The sequence below is a fragment of the Oreochromis niloticus genome, linkage group LG12, assembly GCF_001858045.2.
Source record: "Oreochromis niloticus isolate F11D_XX linkage group LG12, O_niloticus_UMD_NMBU, whole genome shotgun sequence".
NCBI lineage: Eukaryota > Metazoa > Chordata > Actinopteri > Cichliformes > Cichlidae > Oreochromis > Oreochromis niloticus.
In genome coordinates, this window is record NC_031977.2 from 34,332,318 (window position 1) to 34,348,568 (window position 16,251).

Genomic DNA, 16,251 nt, shown 5'->3' on the forward strand with positions numbered 1-16,251 from the left:
CTGCATGCACTGGTGCACGTTATTAAGACATCGGCCAGAAGTCGAACCCAGGACCCTCTTGCTAACCCTTGTGCTACCATGCTCCCATACTTTTATTAGTGAATAATTCACCATATGTCACTAATACATGACGTACTCGACAGAACACTAAACTTGTGACTCAAGCCACAAACCCTAAAAGCACCTGTGAGTCACAGATCAGGGCACGGTAGAGCTCAGAGCACCCGCAGAGCAGAGAGGAGCAGAGGAATTAGCTGCATCAATTTGCACAGCATATAAATGGATGACGCAGAACGTGGGTGGAGAAAAAAACAAAGCAAAACGCTTAGGCAGACCTGCCAAATGTCAGGCACACACAGGTGTGACCAAAGGAAATGTTTAGTTGTGCCTGACAGACTTTTTTGGTCACAATTAAGACCAAAACGGTTGCACCCTGGAGTCTGGAAACACACATTTTGATTAAGCCTGACGACTCCAAACTATAAGAAATGCACTGGTCATCAAAGCGGGAGGAACACGTGTTGTTCTTTCATGGTTCTGAGACAAAATGCGTTTAGTTTCTGGAACTAACCGCACCAGTTTGATGTATCCTTCAGAATCCAGAATGAGGTTCTCAGGCTTCAGGTCTCTGTAGAGAACACCTTTCCGGTGGAGGTACTCGAAAGCCTCCGTGACACAGCCCACGCAGAATTTAGCAGCAGGTTCATCAAAGCTGCCCCTGAAGACCAAAACCCAAACATCCTATTAAAACCTTTTGCAGCTTTTGTGATGGTGGCTCCAGACAGTGGTTGGCATCTCCTACCTGTCCCTGAGCAGACTCCAGACCTCTCCACCCAGACAGGCCTCCAGCAGCATGTACACATATTTGTTATCCTTGAATGTGCGATACAGTCTGGAGAAAATGAAACACGAACAAGTTTAGCTTTCATCATTTCAGATCAGAATTATTCTTTTTATTCCTTTTATTTATTTATACAGTTGACGCAGTTTCATTTAAATACCAGTTTAAACTTTAAACCAGCTTAAAGTTGCCTCGAGAAATGTTATATTTTAAGATAAAGAACCCGACAATATTTGAGACTGAAGACAACCAGACATGTGCAGCTGGTGAAAGAACCATCAGGGGCAGACAACTGCTAAGACTCTCAGGTCTAAGAAATTTGCACATATTTAACCAAATCAGTTTCTGAGTTATAATTAGAGAACCATCTGGAAACTCTAGTATTTATTCTATTTTGACTCCGCTGATATTTTTATTTTTAAACATGTTGTATTTGCTCAATCAACCATGAAAGTTGAATGAAAATGGCAAGAATTTTATGTTAAAAAGTATTCTTTATGCTATATGTACAACAGTATTGTTGAATTCAAATATCACATTCAAATAATCACTAGTTGTCATTTACAATGTGAATTTTCTTTTGTTTGTTTGTTTTAGTGTGTGGTCAACAGTGTTCTTCTCCAAGAAAGTAATCCCTTTACTGATTACTTATTTTCAAAAGTAATTAATTACTTTATTACTTTTTGAAAACATGATACACAACCTGGATATGTAATAAAGCAATAGAGCTTTCAGCCAAATTCAGTTTTTTCTGCATAATCCATCATATAAAATTGAATCAAATGAAAAAGTCTCTTTTGAAAAAATGTTTTATTAGTTTTAACTTTATATAAAAGGAAGTTTTCTTCCCACACAGAGTGAACAGCGGACGCTAATGTTTTTGTCACTTTTTATGGAATCAAACTCAAAGAAATGTCAGCACTTCCAAGCTTTTAATGCCACATGGTTTTAATGCCACATGGTCGTACTCTCTCCATCACTCCATATTATCCGTTGTTGAACTACACACGTCTGTTGTTGCCACGGACGTCGCACGCGCTTAACGTCATTGTCATGAGACACTCTCACAAACAAAATCACTAATTTAGTAACGCAGTAATGCAGCGTGCTCATGGGAAAGTAACAGTAATCTAATTTTTTGGCAATGGTAATCCCTTACTTTACTCGTTACTTGAAAAAAGTAATCGGATTACAGGAGAGTAACACATCTCTGGTACTCAAGTATTGGACTTTGCAGGAGTGCTGGACTTTTAATATTTTAACTTGCTGATACTTGATACTGCCTTGATTTCAACGTGGGGAAAATCAGGTGGGTCAACGGCCCATTTTTCAAAAAATAATATCTTGAAAACTGTTTGATAAACGATGGTAAAATTGCACAACGATCATTATATATGTTTAGACTTTGTACCATAGAATTGACGGTCTAGCAGAAGGCTGCTAGATTACCCATGAAAAGCAACAAAAATACAAAATATACGATAAACAGGAAGAAGGGCACCTAAATTATTAACTTTCACTCGAGCTGTAATTATCAAATAAATTAATTAATTCTTGCTATATATATGAAGTAATGTCTTCAGATTTTAGCCTAGGTCGACGTCCATGATTCAACATTAAGCTTAAAGGCTCTTAAAACTGCAGCATGGATGTCAACCACTCTGCCACCATACGTAGCCTTAAGTCTTACATCACCTGACGTCGGTCTTGAAAACAGATTAGGAATAAAATAGGTACACAGAGTGTATGAAGAGGAGGTTAGCTGGAAGAGGGTTACAGAAGGTGAAGAATGGCTTTAATATCAGAGTCTGTTCCACTGCATACGGTGAAATCGGATCATCGTAATCTCACAAAAGACAAAGAAAAGCTCCTGTTGCAATATTTCATAAGAAATAACCACATTTTCTTAGCAGACATCTCAATATCCCCTGCTATTCTACCCCACTGAGAAGATGTAATCTGCTCAGGTCCCCGACGGTGATCTCATCAAAAACTAATAAGCGCAGCATTGTGTTCCCAGACTAATGGAGCAGAGATTCATCATGTAGGATAAAAAATGGAAATGAGTTCCAAGGCTGGGCAAGAGGACGTACTTGACTACGAAAGGCGAGCGAGCCTCTGCGAGGATCCTCCTCTCCGAGTGGATGTGTTCTTCCTGCCTGTTGTCCACCACGTGCTTCTTTTTGATGACCTTGAGTGCAAAGGTGATATCCTCACCCTTCACCTTCACCTGCAGATGGACATGACAGGGAGGGTGTGACTCAGCACAGACTTCTAACAGCAGGCATGGTTTCCATGGTTCCCATGTAAACATTAAGTTTGCTTGATTTTGATCCTGCTGCTCCTACCCATGAATACACCTTCCTAATGAACTTTCGGTAGAGTAAATTGATGCAATATCAAAATAATAATTTCTATATGAAGAAGGTCAGATTAGAGTTTGCCAGAAAACATCTAAAGGAACCTGCACAATTCTGAGAAAAGATTCTTTGCAAAGATGAAACCAAGATTAACATGTGCCAGAGTGATGGGAAGAGAAAAGGATGGAGAAGAAGAGAAACAGTCGATGAGCCAAAGTCCATCGCATCAACCATCAAACACGGCGGAGGTTACTAGTGTTTATTGATGGTGTTACTGCTGATACAACCAGCGGGATGAATAGTGTACAGGAGTAAAGTGCTCAGATTCAACCAAATGGTTGCGCAGCGCTCATGGATAATAACCCAAAAAAGAAATAGGATATTCTTCAGTAGGCATTCTCAATCCAACAGATCGCATTTTTTCAGTTACTGCAGACAAAACTGAATGCTGCAAGACTCTCAAACTCACCAAAGGTCAGCCCTTACCAGTTCTACTCGTCCGAACCCGCCGACCCCAAGGGTAGCAATGACCTCCAGGTGATCAAAGGGCCTGGATGAAGAGAATTTGGAAACCAGTTCCTTCAGCTGGATGACGTCAGGAGACAGAGGCTGACTTTGGTGGCGTGACACAGACCTCCTGGATGGAAGACAGACAAAAACAGAGCGTCTACCTTAACCTAAACATTTAGCAAGAGAAGCATTAGATTATAACTACTGTACATCTGTGAGTGGAGTTTTCACGTCTGTATTTTTCAAATCATAATTTATTACAATTTAAGTGAATATCTGAACATTTAATCTGCTGACAAGCGAGCCGACGAAAACTTTAACAGATAAAAAAAAAGCTAATAGAGTGCCTCAGATGGCAAACACCAGCTTATGTTTTCATCAAAGTTTTGAGCGAGTCTTCTCCTCGCTGTATTATCCATAAAGCACAAGATGAGTGTGTTTGAAAAGGGATGAATGTGTAAAGCTCACTGAGTCGTTGATAGAAGTGGAAAAGTTCGATATGGATGAAGTAAGAACAGAAGCTTTTCAGTACATTCGTTATGCATTTCGTTAAATACCCCGGATAAGAAGGATGGTGTGTCATGTTTCTACTTTAACTTGGTAAAAACAGCTAAACCGAAACAAGAGGTAAAAAAATCTAAGCATGAAAAAAACTATAACGTGAATCTCCTTTGCAACACGAAAACTTAATAATCTGCAGACATTGTATCAACCCAGAAGCTTTTATAGATACTGAGAATAATGAAACACGGCAGTGAAGTGCAGTTTGTTTTGCAATAAGTAGTCATTTCTCTGTAATGCAACTGTCCTGAACATCGGGTACTGCACCTACTTGGCATGTCTCTTCTTGTCGTCGCGATCGAGTGTTGCCACGTACCCTTGGAGGTACTTCTGCAGCTCATTGAAGGTGCCCACTGTCTGATCAAATGTCCTAGAAAAAAGACATCGGCACATTAACAAAGGAACCACTGGAATGTTGGCTGATAGGCTTCAAAATCTGAACTCAGTTCACTGATAGTGATCGAACACGGTGAGATAACGAATGAATTTTTGTGGGAAAACTTCTGGAAAAAGAAAATGTTGACACCGGCTGAAATGTATCAGAGTACACCTTTGTTATTCATCACAGACTGGCATCTTTGTTCAGTGTCATTATCGGGTGAACAAAAGCATGTCTTTTACAACCTGTTAGGCATTATTTTAGATCTCAGAATACTCACTCTCTGTCGATGACAAGGCACTCCACCCCGTTCTCATCGGCAATGATATTGGCGGACCTGACGTCGTCACTGAAAGAGAGACGTGAATCACATGCACACAAAAACAAAGACAACTGTAAACTTTACAACTCTTTTCATTGTGAATTCTGCATTATGAAGCTATTTTTTCCTCTGCCGAAGTTATGTTTTTGTTTGTTTTTTCTGTCTGTGAATACGATAAATCGAAACATTTTTAATTAATTCTGATAAACAATCCACTAAAATTTGGCTTACACCCACCAAGGTATTCATGGCTACAGATATATTGGTGGAAAGTTGACAAAAAGCCTTTAAAGTATAAAAATTTAAAATATCATGTCACATGTCAGAAAACCTTTTTAAAACATGTTTTTAATTTCTACTATCTTTGTTGGCTGCTGCAACATTTGGAAATGATACTGCCATAAGGAGATTCTAAATATCACAGTTTGCATCCAAATATCATGTCACATTTTTTTTTCTTTTTTATGTGTTATAGCTTTAAAGACAAAAGAATGAGCTGCCTAATTAGTTCTTACATATAAAAGAGAAAAGAAAACAAAATGAATATTTACAACATACAAAACCCTTCCCTTAAAAACACCGCCCTGGGAGTGAGCTGGTTTGTGCAGGTTTGCGCTCTCAGAGCGATTCTTGTTTGTTTATAATGCATCGAAGAGCTGTGATTGGTTCAGCTCTGTCATTTTCCAGATTTTGTCTGTATTTACTATTAATTGTTTTGCACTATGTTATCCTAGCATTGCTCTCGGTATGGAAGCAGGTGCTGCGTTGTGTTACCTCCCAAGGTAATCCTTACCTTTAATATTCAGTCCACCACAGTCCCCTGACACTGTTTGAATATGAATATTTCAGTCTTTTGTTGACATGACCTGACTGTTGCTGTATTTTACCTTATAAGTGCTTTTTCTCCAAAGTAGTCTCCCCTCTGCAGTGTGTTGATGATCTGTGGCAGCTTGTGGGCCTCGGTGGTCTGGGTCACTTTCACCTGCACAAGACAGTTTGCTGGATGTTCATATCTTCACCTCCTACCGACGCTTTTAATTTTCTCTAATTATTTTTAAAGCACTATAAAAACATACTAAAGAATTGAAACAACAGACATAACCTACCTTCCAAAAGTTTGAGGTTAGTTTAAAGTCTGCTCTAATAGTCCATAATCAGAAATGTCGTAGACAACAGTTACTGATTAACGTTTTGTATAATCAGCCATGATTTTTAAAGCGACGTCTACGTGGGCATAGACAGACTCGTTTCTAAAATCCTCTAGGTTTGTTAAAAGGGCAGAGACTTTTAACAAACCTGTTTTGTTCAAAAAAATAAAATAGTCTTCTGAAACTCAACATTTGTTCTGTAGAAGACATTGATAAAGTATGCAGTACTCTCTTCATAAATCCACACAGTCTGGCCTCCATGGCCTTTAATGAAGCTTCCAGATGAGAACCTGTCTGTCTGTCAGTCGATGATGTATCGCTGTTCTTTCTCTCACTGTTTACTGTGGTTCTCTTGCTACTTCAGTTAAATCTAGTTTGTCCACTTTGCAGGACAGATTAGATCTCTTTGCTAGTTTGAGAAGGCCTTGGTGTCCCTCCGCCTCTGGCAGAGCTGGATGAGGTAGCTATGTAGTTTTAACACCACAATTTCTTCAAAACTGTTTTAGATTTCCCCACAAATGTGTGGCCCATGGCCTGGTTTTTCTATTTTTCTTTGCACAGAAGTGATGTTTGGTGAAAGCAGGTCTTCAAATTGAAAGAATTATAATGAATGCTTACATTAACTATTAATTTAATGTTACAGTGTGTACATAAATGTCCTTTTAAGCAGTAGTGCACTTAGTTATACCAAATGGAACATGATGGGCCCAGTGTGATGCGGTGGTGTTGAAGTACTTTATGCTTTCCTGACTTGCTGTTTAAATAGAAGCATTATTTGCATATCAGACGTCTCTGTCTGATTTTCCTGCTTCAAACTGTTGCCTGCTAGAGCTGCAGGCTTCCACAATTGCACGCCTGCAGCCTGAGAGTTGACAAACCTTTCAGTAATTTGTGAAGCATTGAAAACCAGCGGCCCACCCCGGCCGAGGTCAAACGTCCCACTGGTGGCATCGTGGTGCCGAAAAAATGCCACAATTACATCACAGCCATTATGGCCAAAGTGTGTTTTAGCTAAGTGTCCCATTTGACCCCACTGACCTTTACTTCCCCCGTTTTTCCCGATGGCAGGCACTCTCAGATGTTATTTCTACCCTTGTTTGGGGGGGGGGGTTACAAAGAGGAGGGGTGGGGGGGGCATTTCCTGTATTAGCCCCCTTCTTCCCAAACAACATGTGTCTCTCTTTGGTTTGGTTTGGTTAGCTTAGCGCTGAGGAGCTGCAGTCTCGGATCAGCTCATAATGGCATTTTGAGAGTCCCCCGTGGACAGCTCTGGTGTCGCGTTCCCGACTTATCAGACAGACTGGCGGGTGAGTCATAGCCCTACAACTCCCCAGACTCACGTACAGTTTGGTCAACAGACTGGTCAACATATTGGACTGTTACTGAGGGAAGACACTTATTCTGTGTGTGTTTTACCTTGTCTTTTGGACATTTTTTCTGTTAATGATTAAACATTAAACGTGATATGAGGCAGGTATATTACCAAGATACTCCTCTTTCTTTCATTGGAGATGTACTTACTATAAAACACTGCTGTATGCAGTGTTGTTTTCATTTGTGGAAACCAAATTGAAGCAACGTCCTGCAAAGCTTTGAGAGTCGAGCGGTGCTCGAGCAGCTGTTTGGCACTCAGGCTGAGTAATAAGAGCTTTTGCTGCAAATACGGGAGCAGCATCCGGATCCGTGCAATAGAGACATCATGTAGTATTATCTCACCAAAGCACTTGAGGATTTATTCTATTGTTGGAAGACAGGATTATGGTTTGTGTCCCTAATGAGTGCCATTGTTGCAGAAAATGTCTCAGAAATCTCTGCAGTGCAGCTCATGTGTTATATATTTTTATAACTGAAAAGAATAATAGCAAAAACTATAAATGACAAGTTAGACTGACTGGCAACATAGAAAGCATTTAGTATTTTTGATTAATAATTCTTAAAGTAAAAGTAGTAATGCAATGATGCTATTCATAAAAATGATCTAGTTTTTGGTTTTGGTGATTAGTTTATTTCAAAACTGCAACAACAGCAGCATACTGCTCAGTTATGAAGCAAATATCCACAGAAATGACTGCTGAGGGCGAGGATGTATGGCTTGTTTCTTTTTGAGGAAGACAGATTATTATTAGCATCAACATATCCTATATATAAAAGATTGATGTAGCCATGTGACGTCACCCCGTGGTTCATTGAAATCTTGTTTACAAGCCTCAAGTTTGGTCAAACAAAATAGGGTGGGTGAGGATTTAAGGGCACATGCTCATTTAAAGCATGCTGTACACTTATAGCTTATGAATCACAGCTTAGCCAAGCCCTAAAGTCTACCTTTTTTTATTGTCTCTTTGACTCTATTTGTAATCATAATTTGCAAAATGAGCATCACGCTGTATAAAATAAGACTTACAACTAGTAACTGAGACCATGAACTCAACAAGGAAATGTTTACTGAGGTCGGGATTTAAGATACTTCTATTCAATGAGACTTTTTGCATCCAAAAGAATCTCCCCCTGCTGGCCAGTAGAAAGAATGCAGGGTTAAAGTGCTTCTGAACTGGCTTCACTTCACAAAGGCTAAATCTTTTTTTAATATATAGTGTATCAGTGTCAGAAGCAATTTTAGGTTTAGCATAACCCTAAATTAAAAGAGTTGCTCTTTGAATCGTGTGGCTTTGTGTTCGTGCAGCTCATTCAGCAAACAACAGACATGTTACCTTTCCTTGTGCGATGATGTAAAAGGTGCTGCCCTCCTCTCCCTCCCGGATGACGTACTCGCCTTTGTCATAGTATTCCTAAAGGGAAGGAAGGGTGTGAGATCGGGGGAGGACAACCGTCAGAACTGAGACGTTGCATTGATTTAATCACTGAAGCAGCCGGTCTGGTTCCTGGTAGCCAGGCCCTGCGGGCTGAGAGCAGCTATCAGTGATGCTCAGTCATTCAGAGCCTCTCAGCCTGCTGTTCAGGAAGGGATTTTCAGGGCTCATGAGGAAAATGAAAATGAAGTCAATAGAAAAATGTTAATTATGATGTTTTTAATGTCTGTTAAAGGGGGCTTTAGTTAGGATGAATTTGACAGCCAATTTGTGTTTGACACATTTTTTAAATTAACACTGAATGAACCTCAAATGAATGCTTGAAATGAGGTATGAATATGTCCATTTGATCACTTTCCAAATAATAAAAAATATATATATTTGCCGATCACAAAGGATTTAAATTAACTTTTCAAAATACCACAGATTTAAAATTGCACTGAAATTAATGATTACATAGAGAAAACATAAACTTTTTCAATTAAGCTGGTTTAAACTGATAATTTAGATAGAAGATCTATATGTGGACGGAGCTTTAAGATAATAAATCGACTATACAATGCAGACAGTAAAAAACGTAAAGGAAGGTCCAGCTGACACATACAAGTCAATATTCCAATTAATTTCAAATACAAATCAATCACTGACTAATCATTTGTTACATAACTGAATTTACAAAATAGGTCATTTAAACTCGGTGGCTCACAGGTGGACACACACCTGCGCTCTCTGTGATCTAATACCTTGTTTCTACCACTTCACCAGTTAATTATCAAGGTTTGGTGTCAGATGGGACCTCCCAGATTTCCAACAGCCTGAAGACATGAATGGAATCGGTGATCCAATATTGGCCTGTGATGGATTGTGAGATGATCGATGGGTAGTGTCAGATGGCTAGCGTAGACTCACAAGTCCCACATGGACATTTGTTTTGCCACTTGACAACCACAGACGGAAATCATCTGCACTCGTGGGCACACAGACCCTGCTTAGAGTTCTATTGTGATACATTGTTGCTTGGTCTGTAGTGCAGCTCGTGTCCTGCATCAGTGTGTTATCAGAATACTACAAACATTACTCCCAGGAAAAGAAAATTAGTCAGCCAATCAGAAACATCATATAATAAAAGCTGTTATGTAGTTCAGTCATTTGAACATCATGACACGCTCCAGCGACTTCAAATCACGCTCGACTTGTTTTAGAGTTTAAATTCAGCAGCGTCATAAAACCGAGCGACACTCTGAAATTCTCGAGTCAAACGCTGAGGTACAGCACGTTCTGCCAGCTCTCTTCCAGAAACAGATTCCTCTGCTTCATCCTGTCAGTCGCCGTTTCTCCGAAACCAACATCCCACAGCATCCCAACCGCAGCATTAAAGTCAGACCGCTGAATCAGCGAGCTGGCAGATCGCCTTCCATTTTAAAGCTTTTAGGTGAAGAAAGGGAAGCGCGATGAATGAAGGTGACCAGGATGAAATGTTGCCTGGGACAGAGGCCAAGTTCCTGCAGCTGAGACAACTGTCCGCGGCTATAATCCATTTGACTATAGACGACTTTGCCCAGAAGTGAACAAACAAATCAGAGCAACCACGCGTAAACATTCCCGGGTGTTTACTGTCAAAACTCTTGACACAAGTGGCATTTTCCTTGAGCGTCCGAGACTGTTTACGCCCCGTTTACGCTTCAGGAGAGCCTAGTTTAACACCCGTCAGTGACAGCGGAGACAACATGCCAGGGCTTTGTTTATGAAGACTGTCTGGATGATGCTGTAGAGGTGCAGATGAGCGATGGTGTTTGACCTGTGTCTCAGGTTTGTTATACCAGACAACTAAACTTGTCAAATTTAAACGCACGCCTCTTTATGAAAAGTCCTCTAACCTCCAACAATTAAATCCCCTTCTGTCCTACGTTACACTAACTTCTGATTTGGTCAGTGGCAGACAGCCACTTGTGCTCAGCTGTGTTTGAGTTAGGTTTGAGTGCAGTCGTTGTGTTTGTTTCCGGTCAGTCGATGAGGAACAGCAAACACTCAAACTGCATGTCTCTCCATGCTTGAAGTTGCAGATGTACTGTGCTGGGGCTGAACTCATTTTTCGGATCATTCTAGTCTTTAGTAACCCCCACGTGGACAGGCTTCCCAGTGCAGCCCCCTGAAAGCATCGTGCTGCTTTCAAAGAACTGTTGAAACAGTGATGATATGCACACTCATGCATGATTTATAAAGTGGTCACGACAGTGACAGAAGGCAATTTTTTGGTCTTTCCCACAGACTGACACTGTATTTGTGGGGCATGAAAGAAGGGGCGCCCAAGCCTTTTGAAATAAATTATTAAATAACACCATATATACTTTGCAAAGTTAAATAATGAATGAGGAATTTGCTGCCTCTCCGGTCAGCTCCACCATTCCAGACTGCAATCAGTGCTATAGATGGCGGCCTACCCCCTGCACTCCAAGTATAACCAAAATCATTTTATGTTTCCATGGTGAACATAATTAAATCATACATGATCTGCAAAATTCAACAACTTGACACTTGTTAAATTTATTCTTGTCGAGCTTACATGATGCAATCTACCAAGAGTGGTTAACTGTCTGGACTCGTGATATCACAAGATCACGTGAGATTTCAAACCACAGGAAAATCACTGGAATTCTAAGAGGCAGAAAAGCATACGCACATCATGTGTTTGTGGTTCAACCTGTCAAGGACACAAACTTAAAGAAAATTCTGCATCAAGTAATCATAGCTTTTCTACTTTTTTTTTACTGTCTGGCATGACAGCTCGGTGGTGGCGTGGCACCAGTGCTAACAGCAAGAATCCACCAACTGGCCATGGGATCATGGGTTCTCTCTGGGTACTCCACACTCCAAAGACATGCAGTTAGTGGGGTTGGGTTAATTGGTGATTCTAAATTGTCCCGAGGTGTGAATTTGAGTGGAAATGTTGTCTGTGTCTGTATGTTAGCCCTGCGATACACTGGTGACCCTGATAACAATAAGCAAAAGAGAATGGATGGATGGAGTGACAGATATACCAAAGCTGTTATAAATCCATTAAAGTTTCATGTTAACACTCCAAAGAATAACTCTTTAAATGAACTTGAAATAATCGTGGAAAGGATTTCCACAATAATAAATGGCTTTCTATTAGCATTAAGTACTTTTGTTGGACTAATGTCATTTACATGGGTTGAATCAACTTAATTAACTTGGACTCAACTGCAGTAAATAAATTGATTCATTATTAATTATTTAAGCTGGTCCAACTCAACTACATTAAGTTGAAATTACAGAATTGTATGATGCTAAAATTAAAGCACTTTAATCACTTGGAAATCCTTTTAATGATTTTTTCAAGTGTGTTTTCATCTGCTTTGCATCCTTGGTCAGCTGAGTGTAGGCCCGCCTGCTGTGGGATCTGGTTAGTTTGTCCCTCCAGCTCACACTGGACCTTAAATTTTAAGCATGTGAATCTGAGCTTGTTAGCCGAGCTGGGCTTCAGCAGTCAGGCTGCAACTTTCAGGGTAGGCTTGTCAATCTTCGTGATGACATGACAAGATGTTGCATGCCAGGCGCACAAGTGAATGAAAGGATACATTCTTTTCGTTGCTGTTTTATGTTTTTACTTTCAACAGACCCACTTTTTTTGGTCACTGAATCTTTCCAGTTCAAATTCCAACCAGCTGATCATACTGAAAATCATCAGAGAGACCTAAAAACGACTACTCCCTTCACACACTCACATGCAAAACACACCAAATTCCATTCCCCCACTGTTTGACAAGACGCTTCAATACTATCTGGCGGATTCTCACTGAACATCTGCACCACTATTAGGTTACAGCTGCCCCCCTGAGAGGCAACAGAATCAGCTCCATTAGAAATGACTGAATAAGGAGATTCTCGTAGCAGGACGAGCGACGACTGCAAAGATCGTCCTTGAAGTTTGCATTGTGAAAAGAAGCTGAGAAAGCGGTGTGGAAATGCAATGCTTACGGAGAAAAAACGGACTATGCACGGGTCTCCTGCATGCTTCAGCTTACACAGTTATACACACTTGCATGGTCTCACACCAAAGGCCTGTCACTCGCACATCTTTAAGAAATCACTCGTCCCCCATTTGAATAAACAGTTTCTGGGGCCTTAGTCAAATAATTATGGTAACAATATACAGCACCCAGCGATGACAGGAATAATATCGGCTCTGTTCATCAACAAGGTAATTTGTGAGGTCTTGCGACTGGCGGCAGAACGAATATGCTGACATGCAGTAATGGTATATGGCCAAATGGTAATGATATTTTGACAGCAGCTATCTGCAAAGCTGGGGCTCCCACGAGCTGCCAGAACGTTGTGCAATACTGAGGCAATACAATGAAAAGTCAGGAGAAATAAAGATAATTTGACAGAATAACTTACCACCTCCAGGCAGTCCACTATTTTGCTTAGCTTGTCCTCTGGTAGATTAGCCAAAAGTGAAACACTGACGCAAAAGAAAAAGAAAAAACAGGCATTACATTGTTAAAACAAATCACTACATGTTATTATGCAGAACCTGGTTTCCTGTGTCACAAGACACCCCAGTTTCAGACAGTGGAACTGACAAATCGATCATTTGTTTAATGTATCGTGGTACTGACTTAGATCGTGTGACCCAGTTTTGATAATAAAATACACTTGCAAAGCATTTTATCATGATCTGAAGCAAACCTTCCTCTCTCACCCACAAACAAAAGTCTCATTTAGCTCACTGACCCACAAACCATCTTTGGTGTTGTTGTCTTGACAACACTGGACCCCAAAGGCAAAGAGAGAAAGTGTCTGCACAAGGAGGCAAGACGGGTGGCAGTGGCACAAATCACAGGATGTTTTTTATAGTTTCGGCCCTCAGTGAGAGGTGCTTTTCCTAATGTGGTCACGTCAGGTACACACCCCACCCTCCCACTGTTAAAGTCTTCATTTTGGGAGGGGCAACCAATCAGAAGAAAGCCAAGATAAGAAAGCTAAGCTTCCTAAAGAAAGATGAGAAGGAAGCAGAAACAGTTTGTTGTTGTTGTTGATCTAAGGGGCTGAATCAGTATTACATTAAAGGATTATTTTGAACTGTGAATCATGCACAGCTATTCTAGTAGACTCCAAGAATAAAAACACTGAGCTGGAAATGAGCAAAATAGGTCCCAGTTTGGACATACTTTGGCACTAAAAATATTTGGTTAGGTGTGGAAAACGGTGCTGTTTGGGGTTGAAATAGACAGCTTTGTTCCTGCATGCTGGCAAAAAGTTGTGAAAAAGATGTAAAATGTGACACCACGGGGTCAAGCGTCTATTCATGAGGAGTAAAGTGAAGCTGGTCTTGCTATTGCTCTGACCGCACCAACACCACAGGACATCTTGTATTCATATGTCTGTTAAATGTCTCATTTGATACTTTTCTTTGTCTCAGGAGTTTTTGTTGGACAGTCTTAGTGGACTTGAAGCTAACCTTCGGAGGAAGTTGCGATACTGTTCGTGTCGTGTCTCGGCCGTCCTCCTCATAATGTTCTGGAAAACTTCCCGATCCAAAACCCACGTCCTCACTTTGTTCACAGCTGTAGAAGCAACACAACATGCATCAGTACCGCTACATGCCCCTGATTAGTGAAGACTGACAGCTGGTTTAAAAGCAGTGTGAGCTGATAACAGCCATGCTGGAAAACACACATCACCTTGTCATTAGACACATGAAAAAGCTTTGGTTTTCCAAATGGACAAAGGAGGTGAGAAAAACACTGTAATCTGTCCTTTATCTTGATGCTGAGTCACTTCAAATCAACAGAAACTCTGAGGCGGGCCTTTGTTGGTAAAAGGAGGAAGTAGCTGTGAACGTTTGACATGAACCAGTAGCAAAGAAAGAGCTGCTCTTTATCTGCTTCATCTGTTATCACGGAAAACCCACTGAGAGGCTTGTCAAACTGTCAGGGTTTTTCCAGTGCACCCTGAATATTGAGGTCATTTTGGCCCCCCTCCCCCAAGGACCAGCAGTCAATTTACTTGGTTAAATATACAAACTGAGACAAAGAGCACTCACATACTACATGGTATGCACTTTCCAAATGCCAAGAAGACAAAAACCAATCAGCACGCAAAGCTGCGGCTATCATGTAAAGCCTTTGTCAACACAACCGCGCTGACGCTTGTTTGCGTCCCATCCAGGTTCTTCTGCTCAGCGTTTTAAGAAGCCTGAAACTCAGATGGAGGTCACTCCTCATTCTTTTGTTATTGATGCCATTCTGGAAATTTCACAAATGCAACGTCAAAGCGATATGCATCGACATATCGAGTATTTATTTTGTTTCTTCCACTCATTAAATTCGATATATAATGCTTTATTGTTGCATATTCTCCCCGTGCTCTCAGCAGAAGTCCAGGAATAAGGACAGGAACCCCTCATCGAGAAAAGGGACGTTATTCGAGTTTAAACCTCACCTGTAAGATTCTGACCTGAGCACAGAGTCATGTCTAAGAGTTACTCAGGCGTCAAGGAAAAATCAGGTTAAATTTGGTTCTAAGATGAACGGCGAAACTAAATGTCTGGATCACAGCAGATGTTTTAGAAATTCAAACACACACGTCTTTAATCTTTTAATACAACATGTGACTGACGCTTTCTTTACATGTGAAGTCACTGAGATCACACAGCCACACAACGTCCACTCCAGACACACAGACACGCTTCCCACAGGGTCGCGTCTCCCTGTGCGCTCCACGCTGAGACGTCTGCGGCGTCTGGACAGTAACTATAGATGTTCGAGCAGTGTGGTGCTGCAGCGGTTAGCACTGCTGCCTCACAGCAAGAAGGTTGTTGGTTCAATTCTACTGTTCAAAGAATTTAACGAGGAGTGTTCTTCTTCATCTTTTTAACATCTGCTCAACAAGTTTTGGGGATATCAGTGGATTATTTCGGTCACCTAGGAATTAAAAACCCCAGAGCCATTTTTTTTTTTCATTTATGCTGCGCTTGTTTCAGCTTTCACCAGAAACAACAAGGTGCCATCTTGAAACACATTATTCAGATTTCATGAATAACTGCCAGAGACCATTGTTGCGTTAAACCGAAACACAGAATAGAATTGACAGTCTTTAATGGGCTTTCGGATTTCCCACTTCTTTCCTGTCCCACTGTCAGAGCTCTGCTCGTTCTACTCTGTAGGTGTAACCTGATGATAAACTTTTAAACTGGAACCCTGCGACGCTGCATATAAATGTACAGTCTGGAAAAAGGAGGAAATGGGACACTGGCATTAGACTTGCGTTACATTTGGTGTTTGATTTTGTCTGCTG

General features: G+C 40.8%; 1 protein-coding gene across 3 annotated transcripts in view; it reads right to left on the bottom strand.

Annotated features, from left to right (window-relative positions):
* The window catches only part of prkg2 (protein kinase cGMP-dependent 2), a 38,526-nt gene that overhangs the window by 9,446 nt on the left and 12,829 nt on the right, over nucleotides 1-16,251 (bottom strand). For 2 of the 3 annotated variants that reach the window (XM_005451510.4, XM_013270894.2), the window contains 10 exons: nucleotides 14,414-14,519; nucleotides 13,351-13,414; nucleotides 8,830-8,907; nucleotides 5,861-5,955; nucleotides 4,932-5,000; nucleotides 4,544-4,642; nucleotides 3,688-3,838; nucleotides 2,935-3,071; nucleotides 803-892; nucleotides 577-718 (listed from right to left, as the gene is read on the bottom strand). In XM_005451510.4, the coding sequence (XP_005451567.1) occupies nucleotides 577-718; nucleotides 803-892; nucleotides 2,935-3,071; nucleotides 3,688-3,838; nucleotides 4,544-4,642; nucleotides 4,932-5,000; nucleotides 5,861-5,955; nucleotides 8,830-8,907; nucleotides 13,351-13,414; nucleotides 14,414-14,519 (1,031 nt within the window). Of the gene's footprint in view, nucleotides 1-571; nucleotides 719-802; nucleotides 893-2,934; nucleotides 3,072-3,687; nucleotides 3,839-4,543; nucleotides 4,643-4,931; nucleotides 5,001-5,860; nucleotides 5,956-8,829; nucleotides 8,908-13,350; nucleotides 13,415-14,413; nucleotides 14,520-16,251 lie in introns of all 3 variants that reach the window. The other variant, XR_003213154.1, reaches the window with a different exon arrangement.